This window comes from Macrotis lagotis, chromosome 1 (assembly GCF_037893015.1).
Source record: "Macrotis lagotis isolate mMagLag1 chromosome 1, bilby.v1.9.chrom.fasta, whole genome shotgun sequence".
In the NCBI taxonomy this organism is placed as follows: domain Eukaryota; kingdom Metazoa; phylum Chordata; class Mammalia; order Peramelemorphia; family Peramelidae; genus Macrotis; species Macrotis lagotis.
This window is the reverse complement of record NC_133658.1, coordinates 434,367,645-434,382,420: the sequence shown is the minus strand read 5'-3', so window position 1 is coordinate 434,382,420 and position 14,776 is coordinate 434,367,645. Positions and strand designations below refer to the sequence as shown.

The 14,776-nt window shown below is 40.8% G+C and overlaps 1 protein-coding gene across 5 annotated transcripts in view; it reads right to left on the bottom strand.

Annotated features, from left to right (window-relative positions):
* The window catches only part of INF2 (inverted formin 2), an 85,071-nt gene that overhangs the window by 23,380 nt on the left and 46,915 nt on the right, over positions 1–14,776 (bottom strand). For all 5 annotated transcript variants that reach the window (XM_074213230.1, XM_074213228.1, XM_074213227.1 and 2 more), the window contains 5 exons: positions 13,152–13,293; positions 11,197–11,338; positions 5,493–6,344; positions 858–1,003; positions 387–448 (listed from right to left, as the gene is read on the bottom strand). In XM_074213230.1, the coding sequence (XP_074069331.1) occupies positions 387–448; positions 858–1,003; positions 5,493–6,344; positions 11,197–11,338; positions 13,152–13,293 (1,344 nt within the window). The remainder of the gene's footprint in view (positions 1–386; positions 449–857; positions 1,004–5,492; positions 6,345–11,196; positions 11,339–13,151; positions 13,294–14,776) is intronic.

Here is a 14,776-nt window from a genome sequence, read left to right as displayed (position 1 = left end):
ATCTCTCTCTAGAAGTTTGCCTTTTGAGTCCTTCAAATTCTCATTCATATCTTCTTGCTCCTCTCTCTTCACATAATTTTATTCTTCCTTCCACCTCATCCCCTAAGTGTTATTTTATCTATTAGGTCGTTCCCCACTGACTGTAAACAAGTCTGTACCTGGAAAAAGTATCACAACCTCAAAGATTCATTAGGGATTTATAGGAGGGACTTCTGGTTCCACAATTGTAGTTCATTAGGTATCTCTGAAAGCCACAAAGTTCTTCAAAGGAAAAGAAAATTGAAGGCGAATAGTGGTGTTTCAGGCACTGTGATAGTTGGACCTGTGGTGGAGACTTCCCTCATGGGTGACAAAATTTAGTCTGCCCTTCTGACTCTAACACTTACCATTTGAATTGCTTCAGAAAAATGTTCAGATTGAGACTTTTCTTGGCATCTAGAAATGTAATCTGAGAAAAGAAAACAAAATCCAACCCCAGGTTAGATTACATGAGAAGCAGTTTGAGGTAGTAGAAAAACCCTGAGTTGCATGATCATAAGTAAAGTCTCTTCCTTAGTCTCAGTTTTCTCATTTGTAAAAATGAGAATAATCCTCTTGTCCCTACAGGGCTATTGAAAAGAAAGTACCCTGAAGTGCTCTCCAAATGGGAACTGCCAACCTCCCTAGACATCCTGAGGAACACCCAGAACCAGGATACCTCTTTGGGCTCCTTCTTGACTGGGGCAACCTCCTTCTCTCCTCCTCAGACATCCTGAACAATGCCCAGAGCCAGGCTACCTTTTGGGGCTCCTTCTTGGCTGGGGTAGCCTCCTTCTCCCCTTCCCAAATATCCTGAGCAATACCCAGAGCCAGGCTACCTCTTTGGGTTCCTTCTTGGCTGGGGCTGCCACCTTCTCCTTGGGCTTCGTTATAGGGAAGCAGAAGAGCTTTTCGATGCTAGTGTAATCAGGTTCCATGACTTCGCTGCTCAGATTGCTCGCTGATGCCCACATTGTGTTACCATCTGGAAAATATGAGAGGAAGCAGAGATTTGTGAGGTGGGGGGAGGGGAGTTACAGGGGAGCCTGAATAAGAAACAGATGGAAGGTGATAGATTAGAGATAACTGAAAATGGCATGGGCAGTGCTGTTGCTGTGTTTTGTCTGGCTATATTTACCTTTATAAGGGAACAATTCTACTTGTGAGGGACAAGAAGTGTAGGAAGAAGGGTTAATGAGGAAAAAAGAAACATTCAGGGTCACTTAAAAATATAGGTGATTGTACTGAGGCTAAATTTTCAATTAATAAAGGATAAACATTAATTAAGTACCTACAATGCATTATTTATTATGCTAAGTGCTGGGGAAACAAGAAGAGACAAAAGACAGTCCCTGTCTTCAGGGAGTTTAGGAGCTAATGGGAGAGACAATATGTAAACAATTATACACAAAGCAAGTTATATAAAAGATAAATATAGGGGCAGCTAGGTGGTGCAGTGGATAGAGCACTGGCCCTGGAGTCAGGAGGACCTGAGTTCAAATTTGGTCTTAGATGCTAGCTGTGTGACCTTGGGCAAGTCACTTAACCCCATTGTCTAGACCCCCCTCAAAAAAAACCTAAAAATAAAAAAGAAGATAAATATAAAATAAGAAAGTATGGCAATTAGGAGGAATTAGGGAAGGCTTTATTAAATTCTGAATAAAACACTTGATGAAAAGGAAAAAAATACTTAATATTGTAGGAAAAATATTAAATCTTAGCATTTCAGATATAAAAGTCACTATTTAGTCAAACTCATAAATTTTATTAAAAGAACCCCAACACAAAAATCTCTAGAAAAAAGAGAATCAGTGATGTATTGGAGCAAGCTTGAAACAATTGGGAGAGCTGTAAAATTTTTAGTGAGCATTTATGACTTGGAAATTTGCAAACTCTACAAATCGAGGCCTGATTTATTTTTGTGTGGTCTGATTAGACTTAAGAAAATGTGAATAATGCAGATTAAACTTAAAAGTGTGTCCTACATACATCTCTTGCTCCTCCTTGAAGAGGGGTAATTAAAAATTTATCTTTATACCCCTGCAGGGAATGCTGCTGCATTGCTGCTTGTCCTTCATTCTTGGTGACATCAAGGACCTGACTCCAAGACAGGCAATATGAATTGGATTTGAGTGAGGGGGTGCTATGCTAAGTCACCAACCTCATTTTCTTCTTCAGAGTCATCTGGGTCCAGTGGCCAGATATGAATCAGGATGACTGGAGATGATCCTGGAGGGCATGCTATATCTCAAGAAGTAGCTTATTTCCAGTGCCTACTCTCTATTAATTAATTGCTATTTATCCAATACATAGTTTGTTTGAATGTACTTGCTTGCATATGATTGTCTCTCCCTTTGTAAGCTCCTTGAGGACAGGGACTGCTTTTGCTTCTTTCTGTACTCCCAGTGTATAGGCATGGGACATAATATATCCTTAATTCTCCCTCTCTATCTCCCTTCTTTCCTTTCTTCCTTCATTAGCTCTAATAAAGATCTAGTTCTACAAGGTCTAAGTCTCCAGATTGGATACTCTATAGCAATGAAAGGTGGGCCACTAACTTGTATATAAGGATCCCTGTAGTCTGATACTGACAGTTTTAAGAAGTAATATTATCTGCTATATTCTATTTTTATTTATTTTGTCAAATAATCTGATTTGGGCTATATTCAGAGAGTGGGTTGCATGTTTGACAGCTCTGTTTTACAGATGAGTTGGCTGCCCCAGGAAACTGGCTCTGAAGCTAGGTTAGGGAACTGTAGGGTTGGGTTCTCTGAGATCTTTAACTCAAAAATTTGGGGCCATTAGTTTTCTCTTTTTAATCTGGATTCCTAAGCACTGGTAAAGATCTCAGGTAAACTAATAAGAAAGGAAGGAATGTAGATAATATTCAAGCTAGATCCAGACAGGGGACATAATTATCCATGAAGCAGACAGAAAGACCCCCAGAGAGTCCTGAAGGCCTTGGAAGGAAAAACTGAGTTAGCAAAGAGTCAGAAAGTAAGAAAACCCAGGTGAGATTGGTTCTAGCTGTCCTTTCAGGTCAGAATCTCATGTCTTCATATGCGGTACTTAGTCATGGAATTAAAATTTCTGGACTGACCTACCAGGGAGCCTGTGATCAAGGAGAGCACCAATTGTCATATATGCAATGGGAGGAAGCTATACATGTTCTAGAGAGGTGGATGTATGGATGGTGAAGTAAGCTTTGTGAATCTGGAGGCAGAAGGGGCTTCAGAGGAAGCTTCCCACAAGACAGCTGCTGAGAACAATGTTCTATTGATGAGGATAATACAGAATAATCAAGATAATCCTGGCTTTAGAGCCAACAGACATAACTCTGATGCTCAATTGCTGTAATATGGGCAAATAATTTCTTTTCTGAATTTGTTTTCTCTGTAAAGACTTGCACTATCTACCTTCCAATCACTGGGGTGAAGGTGGAGATCATGGGGAAGGTGTCTACCCCATCTATTGCTCCAGATATTTCCTGCTGCTAGCCTGGGAAGTGTGAGTATGGGCATCTCCTAAAGAGGGTGAGAAAGTAGTGACACTGAGACAGAAAATGCCAAGGCAGACAGGGTTTTTTGGCAAGTTTGGGATGTGAAAGAACAGGGCACATTAAGTCAAATGATACAAATGGAAGGCCTGATGGTCCTGAAATCTGCCTTGGCAATAACGTTCGTGATAAAGACAGCAGGCTGGCCTGGGCAACTAGAAAAATTGATCAATTTTAGCTTGATGAAGTAACGATTAGATAAAATAGCTGGTTAAGACTAACCAGTCTGAACCTGGTGGTTTTCTTTAATTCCCATCTCTAATTGACATTCCTCTGATGTGTTATTGCTAAATCTCTTTTCTCTTTTAATAAACCCTAGAAAATGCACAATTGTGGCTTGGAGTATGTGGAAATGGGGTTTAAGGTGAAAGATGGAGATGCCAGAGATAGGCAATCAGTTATTATGAAAGTGTTGGGGGAAGGGGAAAAGTGAAAAGGGTACTTGGGGAGTAGGACTGAATATCTTTAAATCCAGGATACCAAAGATGCAAACTCAGGGGTCCAAGAAAGCCAGGGAGCTTCACTTCTGCCTTGGAATGATGTCAGAAAAAGCTTTTAAAAAAAAGAGTGAAAGGGTGAAAGACCTAGGGTGGAAATCAAAGGATCTTAAGATGAGTTCAAAGGAAAAGGTGGTGCTCGAGAAGTTGATGTAAGCCACATGTGAAGCCAGGAAACCATAGCAACCACCCAATCCAGTCTTAAAATTTCTGAAAAAAAAAAAGCCCAAACAGCCAATATAATATGCCTTCGGCAAAGATCTTTCAGTAAGACCTTAGGAAAAAGATAGTCTAGCCTACATGGCACACCAGCCCTATCATAGATGTAATACAGATTTTTTATGACCTACATTGCTAAATATAAATTCCCAAGAATATAATCCTTCTGGTAATTTCTGATGGCAAAGATCTGGTTCTAAATTGCTATCATAAAGTTTTCTGTTTCCATAAATGAATTCATATAATTCAGTCATCTGTCAATATACTGTTGACTGAATACATGCAGGTCACTTGTTGGGGCCTTTTGATTCCATTCTTGTATCTTAACCTCATCACAGGCACCATCTTAAAGTGGTTTTCAACAAATCAGTGGTTCAACAAATCCAATGGTAGATATCTATTATCAGTCTTTACTAGTGTTTAGTCAAGTGACGCCTACAGGTCCAGTCTTTTTGAAGGCTTTTTGACCTAGTTATGTTCTCTAAAAATGTCTATCATTTTATTCTTCCTTTTTGCTAAGGGAGTTTAATCGTTTTTATAGCTTCTTCAGAACAATAAGCTTGGAGTTTCATTAATCTTGTACAGGGTTTTTATTTAGTATACTTGGCAAATCTATGGACAATTTTACTGTGGGTTGAGAATAGGACTTCAGAGTCAGAAAATCTTGTCCTTTGCAATTACTAACTGTATGACTAGGAATAAATCATTTGCTCTTCCCTGAGTTTTTATTTCCTAATCTGGGGAGCAGGTGCAGTTTTGCAGAAATGTGGCTGCAGTGATGGCCTGCTCTGCCTCCCAAGCTGGTAGGATATGGGGGAAAAGAGAAAGAAGGGTTTTTTTCCCATCCCTATCCTCAATTTCTACAGCTATGGGGGACAAGTTGGGGACAGATCAAATCATGCAGAGGTAAAAAAGGGAAATACTGTACATGAGATGAATCTGGGTAGCATCCTTCTTTCCTGCCAACCTCTCTGACCGAATCATAGTTGCAGAGGATTTAAAAGTCAGAAAAGATTTTAAAATGGGGAAACTGAGGTCCAGAGCAGAGACAGAATTTGTTCAGGCCTTTTGACTCCAAATCACTATTCTTTCCAATAGACCTTAGTGCATCTTTGCCCGATATCAGGTTTCTCTCATGATTTGCTCTTTCACAAACTACTTCCTAGCTTACCAGGAAGAAGCTGCCCTAAAACTAGACATACCTCTTACCACATTGGATGGAAGTTTCTGCCAGTTCAGCTTTTTCATCCTCAGAGTAGGAGGGTTCACTTTCCTGTGGCTTGGAACTCTTGCAAAACCTAGACCATGGTCCACCTGGGCAACCACTATTTCTTCAATGCCATTCATTGGAGGGGGAGGGGGAGGTGGGACACATGCCATACCAGGCATAGGGGGAGGGGGAGGGATGCCACTCAGACCAGGCAGAGGTGGAGGTGGAGGAATGCCACCCAGTCCAGGCAGAGGGGGAGGGGGAGGGATGCCACTCAGGCCAGGCAGAGGTGGAGGTGGAGGCGGAGGTGGAGGGATACCATCCAGGTTAGGAAGAAGAAAAGGAGGAGGAGGAGGAGGAGGGGGAGGGGGAGGGGGAGGAGGAGGGATATAACACAGACCAGGCAGAGGGGTTGGGGGAGGAGGTAGGGGAGGAGGAGGAGGAGGAGGAGGTACACAGAATTTACTGAACATAGGAGTGGCTGGAGGGGGGGCCCATGAAAAGATGGGCAGAGGAGGAGGTGGAGGAGGTGGAGGTGGAGGGGGAAGACTGGCTTTATCAAGGAGGGGAGCAACAGGGGCTGGGGTGGGTGGTTGTGACTCAGGGATGGCAGAGGTTGTCTGTATTTTGGTGGCTTTAATAGTCTCTATACTGCCATTGTCTGATGATGGCCCAGAGGCATTTTTGTTCAAGCTCCCCTTTGGTGCTGGTTCCACTATATCCAGGCTAGTTTGGATACACTTGTGGTCTGTCTTGACCAGGCTACAGATCTTGGGGCTCTTCTGAGATCGCATCTTCATGGACAGGAGTCTCTCCACTATTTCTTCAATGCTGCTCTCCTGGACTGCAGAGAAGAGACAAAAATGGAATCAAGTTAGGGGGATAAGTATGATGGAAGATGGGGGGGGGATTGGAAGATAAGGAGAAGAGCAATGAGCCCCAGAAGGGATGGATGATTCCCTGGAAGAGCTGAACTGGTAGGGAGAAAATGGTACCTTTTGCAAAACAGATGATCAAAGAGTTCTAAAGATGACTTAGCCCAGAGAAGAAAAGACTCGTGTGGACATATAGGATCATAAATTTAGAACTGGGAGGGATCATAAGGGAGTATTTAATCCTAAATCCCTCATTTTACAAATGAAGAAATTTGAAGTATAGAAGTGAAATAATTTGTTCAAGGTCACATAGTTAGGAAGTGTAGAGCTGAGACTGAACTCAGGTTTTTTGACTCCAAATTCAATACTCCTTCCACTAAACCATGCTTTAAAATTCTTCCTTCCTTCACCTGCAATTATTGTTTTCAAGTACGGAAGGATTGTCATGGAGGTGGGATTAGATTTGTTCTACTTGTCCCAGAGATCAGAACTAGGGGATGAGATTGAACTTTGATTGGATAAATTTTTCTAAAAAATACTTTTTAACTTGATTAGAGCTATCCAGAGATATAATGAATAGATATCCTGGGAGATAGTGATTTCCCCATCCCTGGAGGGTGACAAACAGAAGTTGGGTGATCTAGTCAGGGTGTTCTAGAGGAACTCTTGATCTGAGTGGGTAAGGTTGGTTAGATATCACTAGAAATTTCTCAAGTTTTTTCCTAAATCTGAGATTCTGATTTCATTTAAATGAAATGTGTGTGTGTATGGGGGTGTGTGTCTAGAAATGGGCAGAGAGGCTAAGAAGAGGGATTAGCAGTTCAAAAGTGGAGAAATGGGATTTCACTGAAAAAAAAAGGCCACCCTGCATCCTAGACTGAGGCAAAACTAATATTAAAATCTCTAAAGCCATATAGAGGATGGAATCAGGGAAAATCAAAATGAACACTAATGGATAATCAGTGTGACTCACTACGAGTATGGGAGTTAGAAGGGTTTGAGTTCCAACTAGATCACTTGCTGCCCTTTTGACCTTGGGTATGTTCCTTCTTCTTCCTCTTTAGGTCTCAATTTCTTTTGTAAAATGATGGGTCAAGAAAGACTAAAGAGGGGGCGGCTAGGTGGCACAGTGGATTAGAGCACTGGCCTTGGAGTCAGGAGTACCTGAGTTCAAATCCGACCTCAGACACTTAATAATTACCTAGCTGTGTGGCCTTGGGCAAGCCACTTAACCCCATTGCCTTGCAAAAACTAAAAAAAAAAAAAAAAAAAAAAAAAAAAAAAAAAAAAGAGGAATAGGATAAACATGGAAAAATATTAATAGAAGCATACAGAATTAAATGAGCAGAAGCAGAGCAATTTATCCAGAAATAACAATATCATCAAGATAAACAACTTTGATAGAGTCAAGAATATAAGACCAAGTACAATTCTAAGCAGACAGAATGAGGAGCATACCACCTCCTAAGAGTTGGGTGTATTATATATTCATAATACAGCATGAGACATAAATTTTCGAAGATAGCCAACAGAGGTATTTGATTTGCTCGATTATACAAGGTTTTGTTTTTTTCTTTGTCTTTCTTCCAAAGGCTGGGAGAAAAGAAGTACTTGTTAATTAAAATAAATGTAACTTTATAAAAACAAAAGGACTAGAACTAGATGATCTCTAAGGGAGCTTCCAGCTCTAAAATTCCATGATCCTGGTAGTGTATCCTGCCTGTACATTCTCAGGTCTTCCCTAGTCTCAGTCAGCAGTGAGCTCCAGGGTAGAGGGTTTCACTTGGCCCCTGGCCCATCAATCTCTCCAGGCTCTTGATTTCAGGGGCCTGAGTCACCAGAATGGAATGTACTAGTATGGACACTTGGCTCTAAAGAACTGACCTGTGACCTTGGAAGGGTCCCTTCCCTTCTCTAAGACTCATTTTTCCTTGCAAAATGAGATGGTTGGACCAGAGGATTTCTATAAATTCATAAAATTTTATGTTCCTATCCATGGGTTCTACCTTCTACTCCTCCTGACAGCTTTCTAAGGGTCTCTCCTCTTTAAGGTTCTGGTATTTCTAGCTCTAAATCTTGTAATTTTAAGATAGGCTCATCCACTAAATCCTGGAGAACAGGACAAAAAATCATATTGCTTCAACTGGAAGGAAATGAATCTATGGGACTGATTCTCCCTAAGTTAAGATCATAAAGTGGGTCAGGATCTTTGGGTAGTAGAAGCATCTAGGACCACTGATGGGAGTTTGGGGGTCCTGGAAGGGATGTTCTTCATCTAGTTTTCTGCCCCCATTCTCTTCAAAAGGGCTCATTTAAAGACTGGTTTCTAGCTGGTTTTTGACCCTCAAAATTCAGAACTAAAAGATCTGGCTTGGGGTTCTCACTCTCCAATTTACTAGCTAGATGCCTATGGACAAATCCTGCCTCTCTGAGCCTCAGTTTTCTTACAATAAGGCATCTGAACTGGATCAGATCCTATTCAATTCTAAAAACCTCTATGACAAAGATCTAGAGGTATCGAGTGACACTGTGAGACAGATGGGGCAAGGACTTCATCACTTATTGACTATGACCTTGAACAAATTAATTATTCTCTCAAGGTCTTGGTTTCCTCAGCTTTAAACTGAGGGACTTGAATCCTAAAGATTCTTTTGAACGCTAACATATGGACATGTATTCTGCCAGTACTTTCATTCCAGACCCAGTAAATCTATGGGGAGGATCCAGGATGTCAACAAGGCAGGTTAAAAAGGTGAAGGAGCTCTGTAAAAATTCCCAACCATGCTCTACTCCAAGGGTCAGTCTCATCACTTTCCCAATGACCTGAGCTCTCAAACTGCAGGGACCATGTTTTCCTCACTTAATCAGAATAGAAAAAGATGAAGTTTTTGACTCAGTTCAAAAAGCCAACTCTACAAGTACGGTGTGGAGGGTTATAGTGGACTACAAGCTCTATGGGTCAACAGTATGCCAAACAGTAGATAGGAACCTAGGTTATATTAAGTGAGGCAGCAAATCCTGTTCAGAAGAGTTATCATTCTCCTGTGTTCTACCTCTGGTCAGGGTATATATGGAGCGCTGTGTGCACTTAAGTGCAATGGACAGAGTCAGGCCTGGCCTGGTCTAGAGTCAGAAAGACCTGAGTTCAATTTTAGAGTTACTGGGTTTGTTTTTATTTTTATTTTATTTTATTTTATTTAGTTTTTGCAAGGCAATGGGGTTAAGTGGCTTGCCCAAGGCCACACAGCTAGATAATTATTAAGTGTCTAAGGCCAGATATGAACCCAGGTACTCCTGACTCCAGGGCTGGTGCTCTATCCACTGTGCCACCTAGCTGCCCCCTGAGTTCAATTTTGACCATAGTTACTTGCTAGCTGTGTGACCCTGGGCAATTCACTTAATCCCATTTGCCTTAGTTTTCTCATTTGTAAAATAAGAAAGAAAGTATCTCTGTCAAAAAACCTCAAATAAAGAACCAGACAGAACTAAAACTGACTGAAAATCAATCTCTCTCTTTCTCCCCCTCCCAATTTTGGGGGGGGGGGGTGATGTTGAAGATAGGATTTCTGATTCCTGTTCAGGTTTAGGATGGACTAGATGCCCTCTGAGTAAGCTTGAATACTCTTGTAAGTTTAAGAATTGGGGTGGGGGGAATGGGAGGATAGCAGTAGGAAAGAATTAGGGCTCCTACTCCTTTCTTGGAGCCAGAATAAGATTAGAATGAGTTGGAAGGGAGCTTAAGATCAGTTTATTTAACCTAATTCCCTCAGCTTCTCCTGAGAGCTTTCCTTTTCCTCTTAGAAATCATTACATTGTGTGCCCCAGCACCTCCTAGAGAGAAGCCAGAACCTCATGGGGGTACTCAGGGCCTAGTAGAGTGTTATGCATGGGGTTCTAAGAAGGAATGAGTAGCAGGATAAAGAGCTGGCTTTATAAGAAGTTGGAGAAGAAAAAGAGTATCAAAGCTGGGAAGGTATAATAGGGTATAATAGACAGGAGAGGATGTGGAATTGGGAAAGTATTTGTGTTTGTGTCCTAGTTTTTCCATTTATCAACCTTACAATTCTGGGAAAGTCACCCCCAAATTATCAATTTCTTCAGTTATAAAATAGAAAAAATATTTGTATGACATACACCTCACAGAGTTCTAAGGAAAGAACTTTCTAACCCTTAAAACTAATATGTATAGATGTGTATCTGTATGGGTATACCTGTATATACACATATGTGTGTGTGTGTGTGTGTGTGTGTGTGTGGTATGATTACTATTATTTGATTCAGCCTTCTCATTTTATCAAGGAGTTAAGTGAAAACCAGGAGGATAGTGGCTTGCCCTGAGACATCAAGAAAGTTAGTGACAGAATAGGATTTAAGAGCCCAAGTCTCTTCAATATTGCCTATCTAGTATGATGGAAGGGTCATCAGAGAGACCCCTGGAAAGGTGAATAAAATTCCATCATTAGCATCTCTTTTATAGAATCACAGAAGCTCAGGTATTGGGAATGACTTAGAAGTCATTTTTCCTATGGATTCAGAATTGCCCTCTCAATCTACTACTACTATATCTACTACTAAATATTGCATTGCCAGTCATTTACACATTAGTGTACCTGAAATAGTCAGATCCCTTCTGACCCAGCATTTAAGAATTTAAAGAATTTAAGAATTTTTGTAGGAAGAGGGTTAGGCAAGGTTCAGAGTAGGCCTGGTTATCTGTGGATCCTTTAGAAAGGGAGAAGGTGGGAGGGAGGCCATGTTGGACAGTGCTGTCTGAAACAGAACCTGTTAGTAACCTGATAGTAACCTGGGACCAATCCTTACCATCACTGGCTAAGAGTACAGCTCTATTCACCAGAATTTCCAGGGCTTCCCATAGCAGCAAGCTTGAGTGGTGGGTGGGTTCCAGGTGCAGAAGACCTTGCAGAACAGAGAGTAGTTGGACTGAGATGGGGGAGCAGCTCACCTGGAAGGCAAGAAAAAGACCAATGGGCAGAATCATCCCCAGTCTTCTTCATCATTCCTCTCCACAGGATGAGGAAGGAAGAATCTGCTCCCACCTAGATCAACCAGGTCTTTCCTTAGTTCATACCTAAGGCTAATGGTTCAGCAGCCCAGATGACTATGTTCTATTTTTGCCTCAGTGTCTCCCTTACTGAAGCCCTGGCCCAGGATGTGGAATCCTAGAATCTCAGAGCTGAAAGGGACCTCAGAGATCTCTTATCCAACCTCACCCATAAGAGCAGGTATCTCCTCTACAATTCCTCACAGGATCACCTAACCTCTGCTTAAACATTGACTGTGATATAGGAACTCATTACCTCACTATTTTATTTTTAGGCATTTATAAATATTAGAAAAATCACCCTCCCTCAATTTGAGTTTCAATTTGTTTCCTTTTAATTTCCTCATCTTTTTCTTAGGTCTTCCTTCTAAGGCAGAATAAAACAAGTCTAGTCTTTCTTCCAAATGTCAGTCTTTCAGTTTCTTTGTGACCCGGCCCACTTAACACAGAGTCTGGGACATATTAATTAATATAAACATATATATTTATTAATTGCTTATTGACTAATTGTGATTAACAACATGGTTTAGTAGAATGCTTGCTGTATCAGGGGAGTTGAATTTGATTCCCAGACCTGTTATTAACAAGCTGTGTGAACCTATCTAAGTCCCTTCTCTCTAGGTTCAGTTTCCTCCTATGGGAAATGAGGTTGTTGGGTTAAATAATCTTTAAGGTCCCTCTTAGGCTTAATATCCACCCCATGTTGTAACATTCCTTCAATGAATCTCTCACCTCCCAAAAGCCTTCTTTATGGGCTCAAAAATGCCTACATCCTAGAATTTATCTCTCTTCCCATGTTGGTTGTTCTTATCTAAGATACATTATGATTTATCTGAGGCCTTCTTAAAACATAGTAATCAGACCTGGTTACCATTTACACATTTTACCTATTCCCTTGCTATCATCTAACCAGAGCAGAAGCAGTCAGAATATTATCTTCCTTATTCTGAACACTAAATTTGCGTCAACACAGACTTTTTCCACATTTCAACACCATCTCAAAGGCCATTCCCTAGCAAGTCATCAGGATTTAGAGCTAAAAGGGACCTTGTGCCCAACCCATGGCCCACATGTGGCTCTCAAAGCTTATTCATGTAGCATTATTACATTATATTATTATACTCCTTGGAAATATGAGTTTTGTTGTCATAAATAAATATTTAATTCTAAATGCAACCTTTGAAATATGTTTGTTGGGTGAATTGGCCCCAAAATGTTAAAAGGTTGGATTATAGTTATAGATTATTTTATCCTGTCCTCTTTTCCTCTCTTCCCCCACTTCTAGTTTTATAAATGAAGTTATTGAAGCTCAGGGAGACTGACTTGCCTAAAATCACAGCTGGGAATTTGAATAATAATCCTTTAACTCTGGGTGGCGCCATAGTGCAAGTCTGAAGTCAAAAAGACTCCTGTTCCTGAGTTCAAAACTGACCTCAGACACTTATTAGCTGTGTGGCCCTGGGCAAATCATTTGGACCCTGTTTGCTTCAATTTCCTTATCTGTAAAAAGAAGGAAATGGCAAAATCCCTTCAAGATCTCTACCAAGAAAACCCCAAATGGGGTCACAAAGAATTGGACAAGACTGAAAAATGACTGTACTCCTAAAACTTTTAAGTGGAGTGCTTCTTCCCCTTCCCCTATGCTCATCTTTATCTTTAGCTGTATTTCATTATCTAGAGGAAAGTCTACTTCTTCCCCTGGGTATCCCCTGACCTTATTAAACAGGGTGGAGAAGACTTCCTGGTGACTGCTCATGTCAATCCCATCAAAGATTCTGAGCAGCTCCTCATCATCCTCGGTCTTGGCCTCCTCGAAGGTCTCACACTGGATCAGAAGGTCCACATCTTCAATATCTCTGTAGCAGGATAAAGAGTGGGAAGCAGAACATGTTGGGTGGGTACATAGTGGTGGGAGAGGGGGAGTATGAGAGGGAGTGATCTCTGCTGCCCACCTCTAACCCATTCACCCAATCATTTCCTCCTCAATGACCAAGAAGGTCCCTGGTATCAGTAATTCCATATATGTATCATATAGGACTATGGCCTCTCCTGGCTGATGAAGGGTATAGGCATTGCAAGATGCCAAGGTATTTAGCAGCCACTGAGATCAGTTCTCATATGCAGGAGTTCAGTAAATGGGGTCCCTCCCAGGGAAATATAGAAGCAAACAAGGCCACGTAGTCACAAAAATCCCAAAGTCTGCAAAAATCTTTTTTCTATCAGGGTAGCAGGACATTTGTGTCATTATTCTCTCCATGCCATAAGATTATTAGGTCCTATCTTTTGAACAGAGATGTACATGGAGGAGAAGTGCTAAATAAATGTTTGCTTAATCGAATCTTATCTCTCTATCCTATTTCCAAGCAGAGGCTGAACTATTAGGGTTGAATCTGTGTCTCCTAGTTTCTTCCCCTTGCCTCTTGACCCTTGTAGGGTAGGTAGTGGATGCTCAAGAAAGATCAACTGACTGATTGGTCTCTGGGATTGTTTTAAGTTGGTCTCCTACTTCCAACATAATCTTTTAAATATTGATCACTAAAAGCCTACATTAGTTTATAAAGCACAGGTCATTTCAGAGACCAGAGAACACTAGGTTTAGACTATTCGGATCTTGACAAAATATCTGTCAAAGTCTCATCCTAGGGACAAAATGAAGAGATATCAAATGAAGAGATATCAACTAGATGATAAGGCTTTGAATCTGGTTAATCAACAAGAGCCAAAGCTATGATTAATGGTCTAACATCAAACTGGAAAGATGTCAGGCAGGCAGTCAACAGAGTCCCTTGGTCCTGTGCAATGTGGTAGAGTTATTTATGGCATTATGGATCTATGGCATTTTCCAAATAAACAAAGCAGGAAGAGATTTCTAATATGCTGAATGATATCATCAAATATCAAAGCTATTATAGGTCAAATTTAATAAGATTACACTCAATAATGAAAAATGTCAATAAATTCTTACACCTGGCTTAAAAAAAATCAGGGTTAATAATGGGATAGAGAAGGCCTGGTCCAACAACTATCTGTATTAAAAAAAAAAGACCTGGGAACTGCAAGCTGAACAGTTTGACATAGTATTTATCTGAGTCTGTGTGAACAGAAAAACAGTGTGTCCAAGATAAGAGATGATCATTTTGCTTTTCTCCACTTTCATCATATTTTATCTGGACTATATAGATTTAATCAGGATGAAGACAGAGCAAAGTATGTTGATCTGAATGAAAATGACCAGGATGGGGTAAAAAATGGTAACCAGATATGAGATTCAGTTAAAGGAACTGAGAACATTTAGCCCAGGAGAGAGTAGACCTAGGGGAGATAGGATAGTTATCTTCT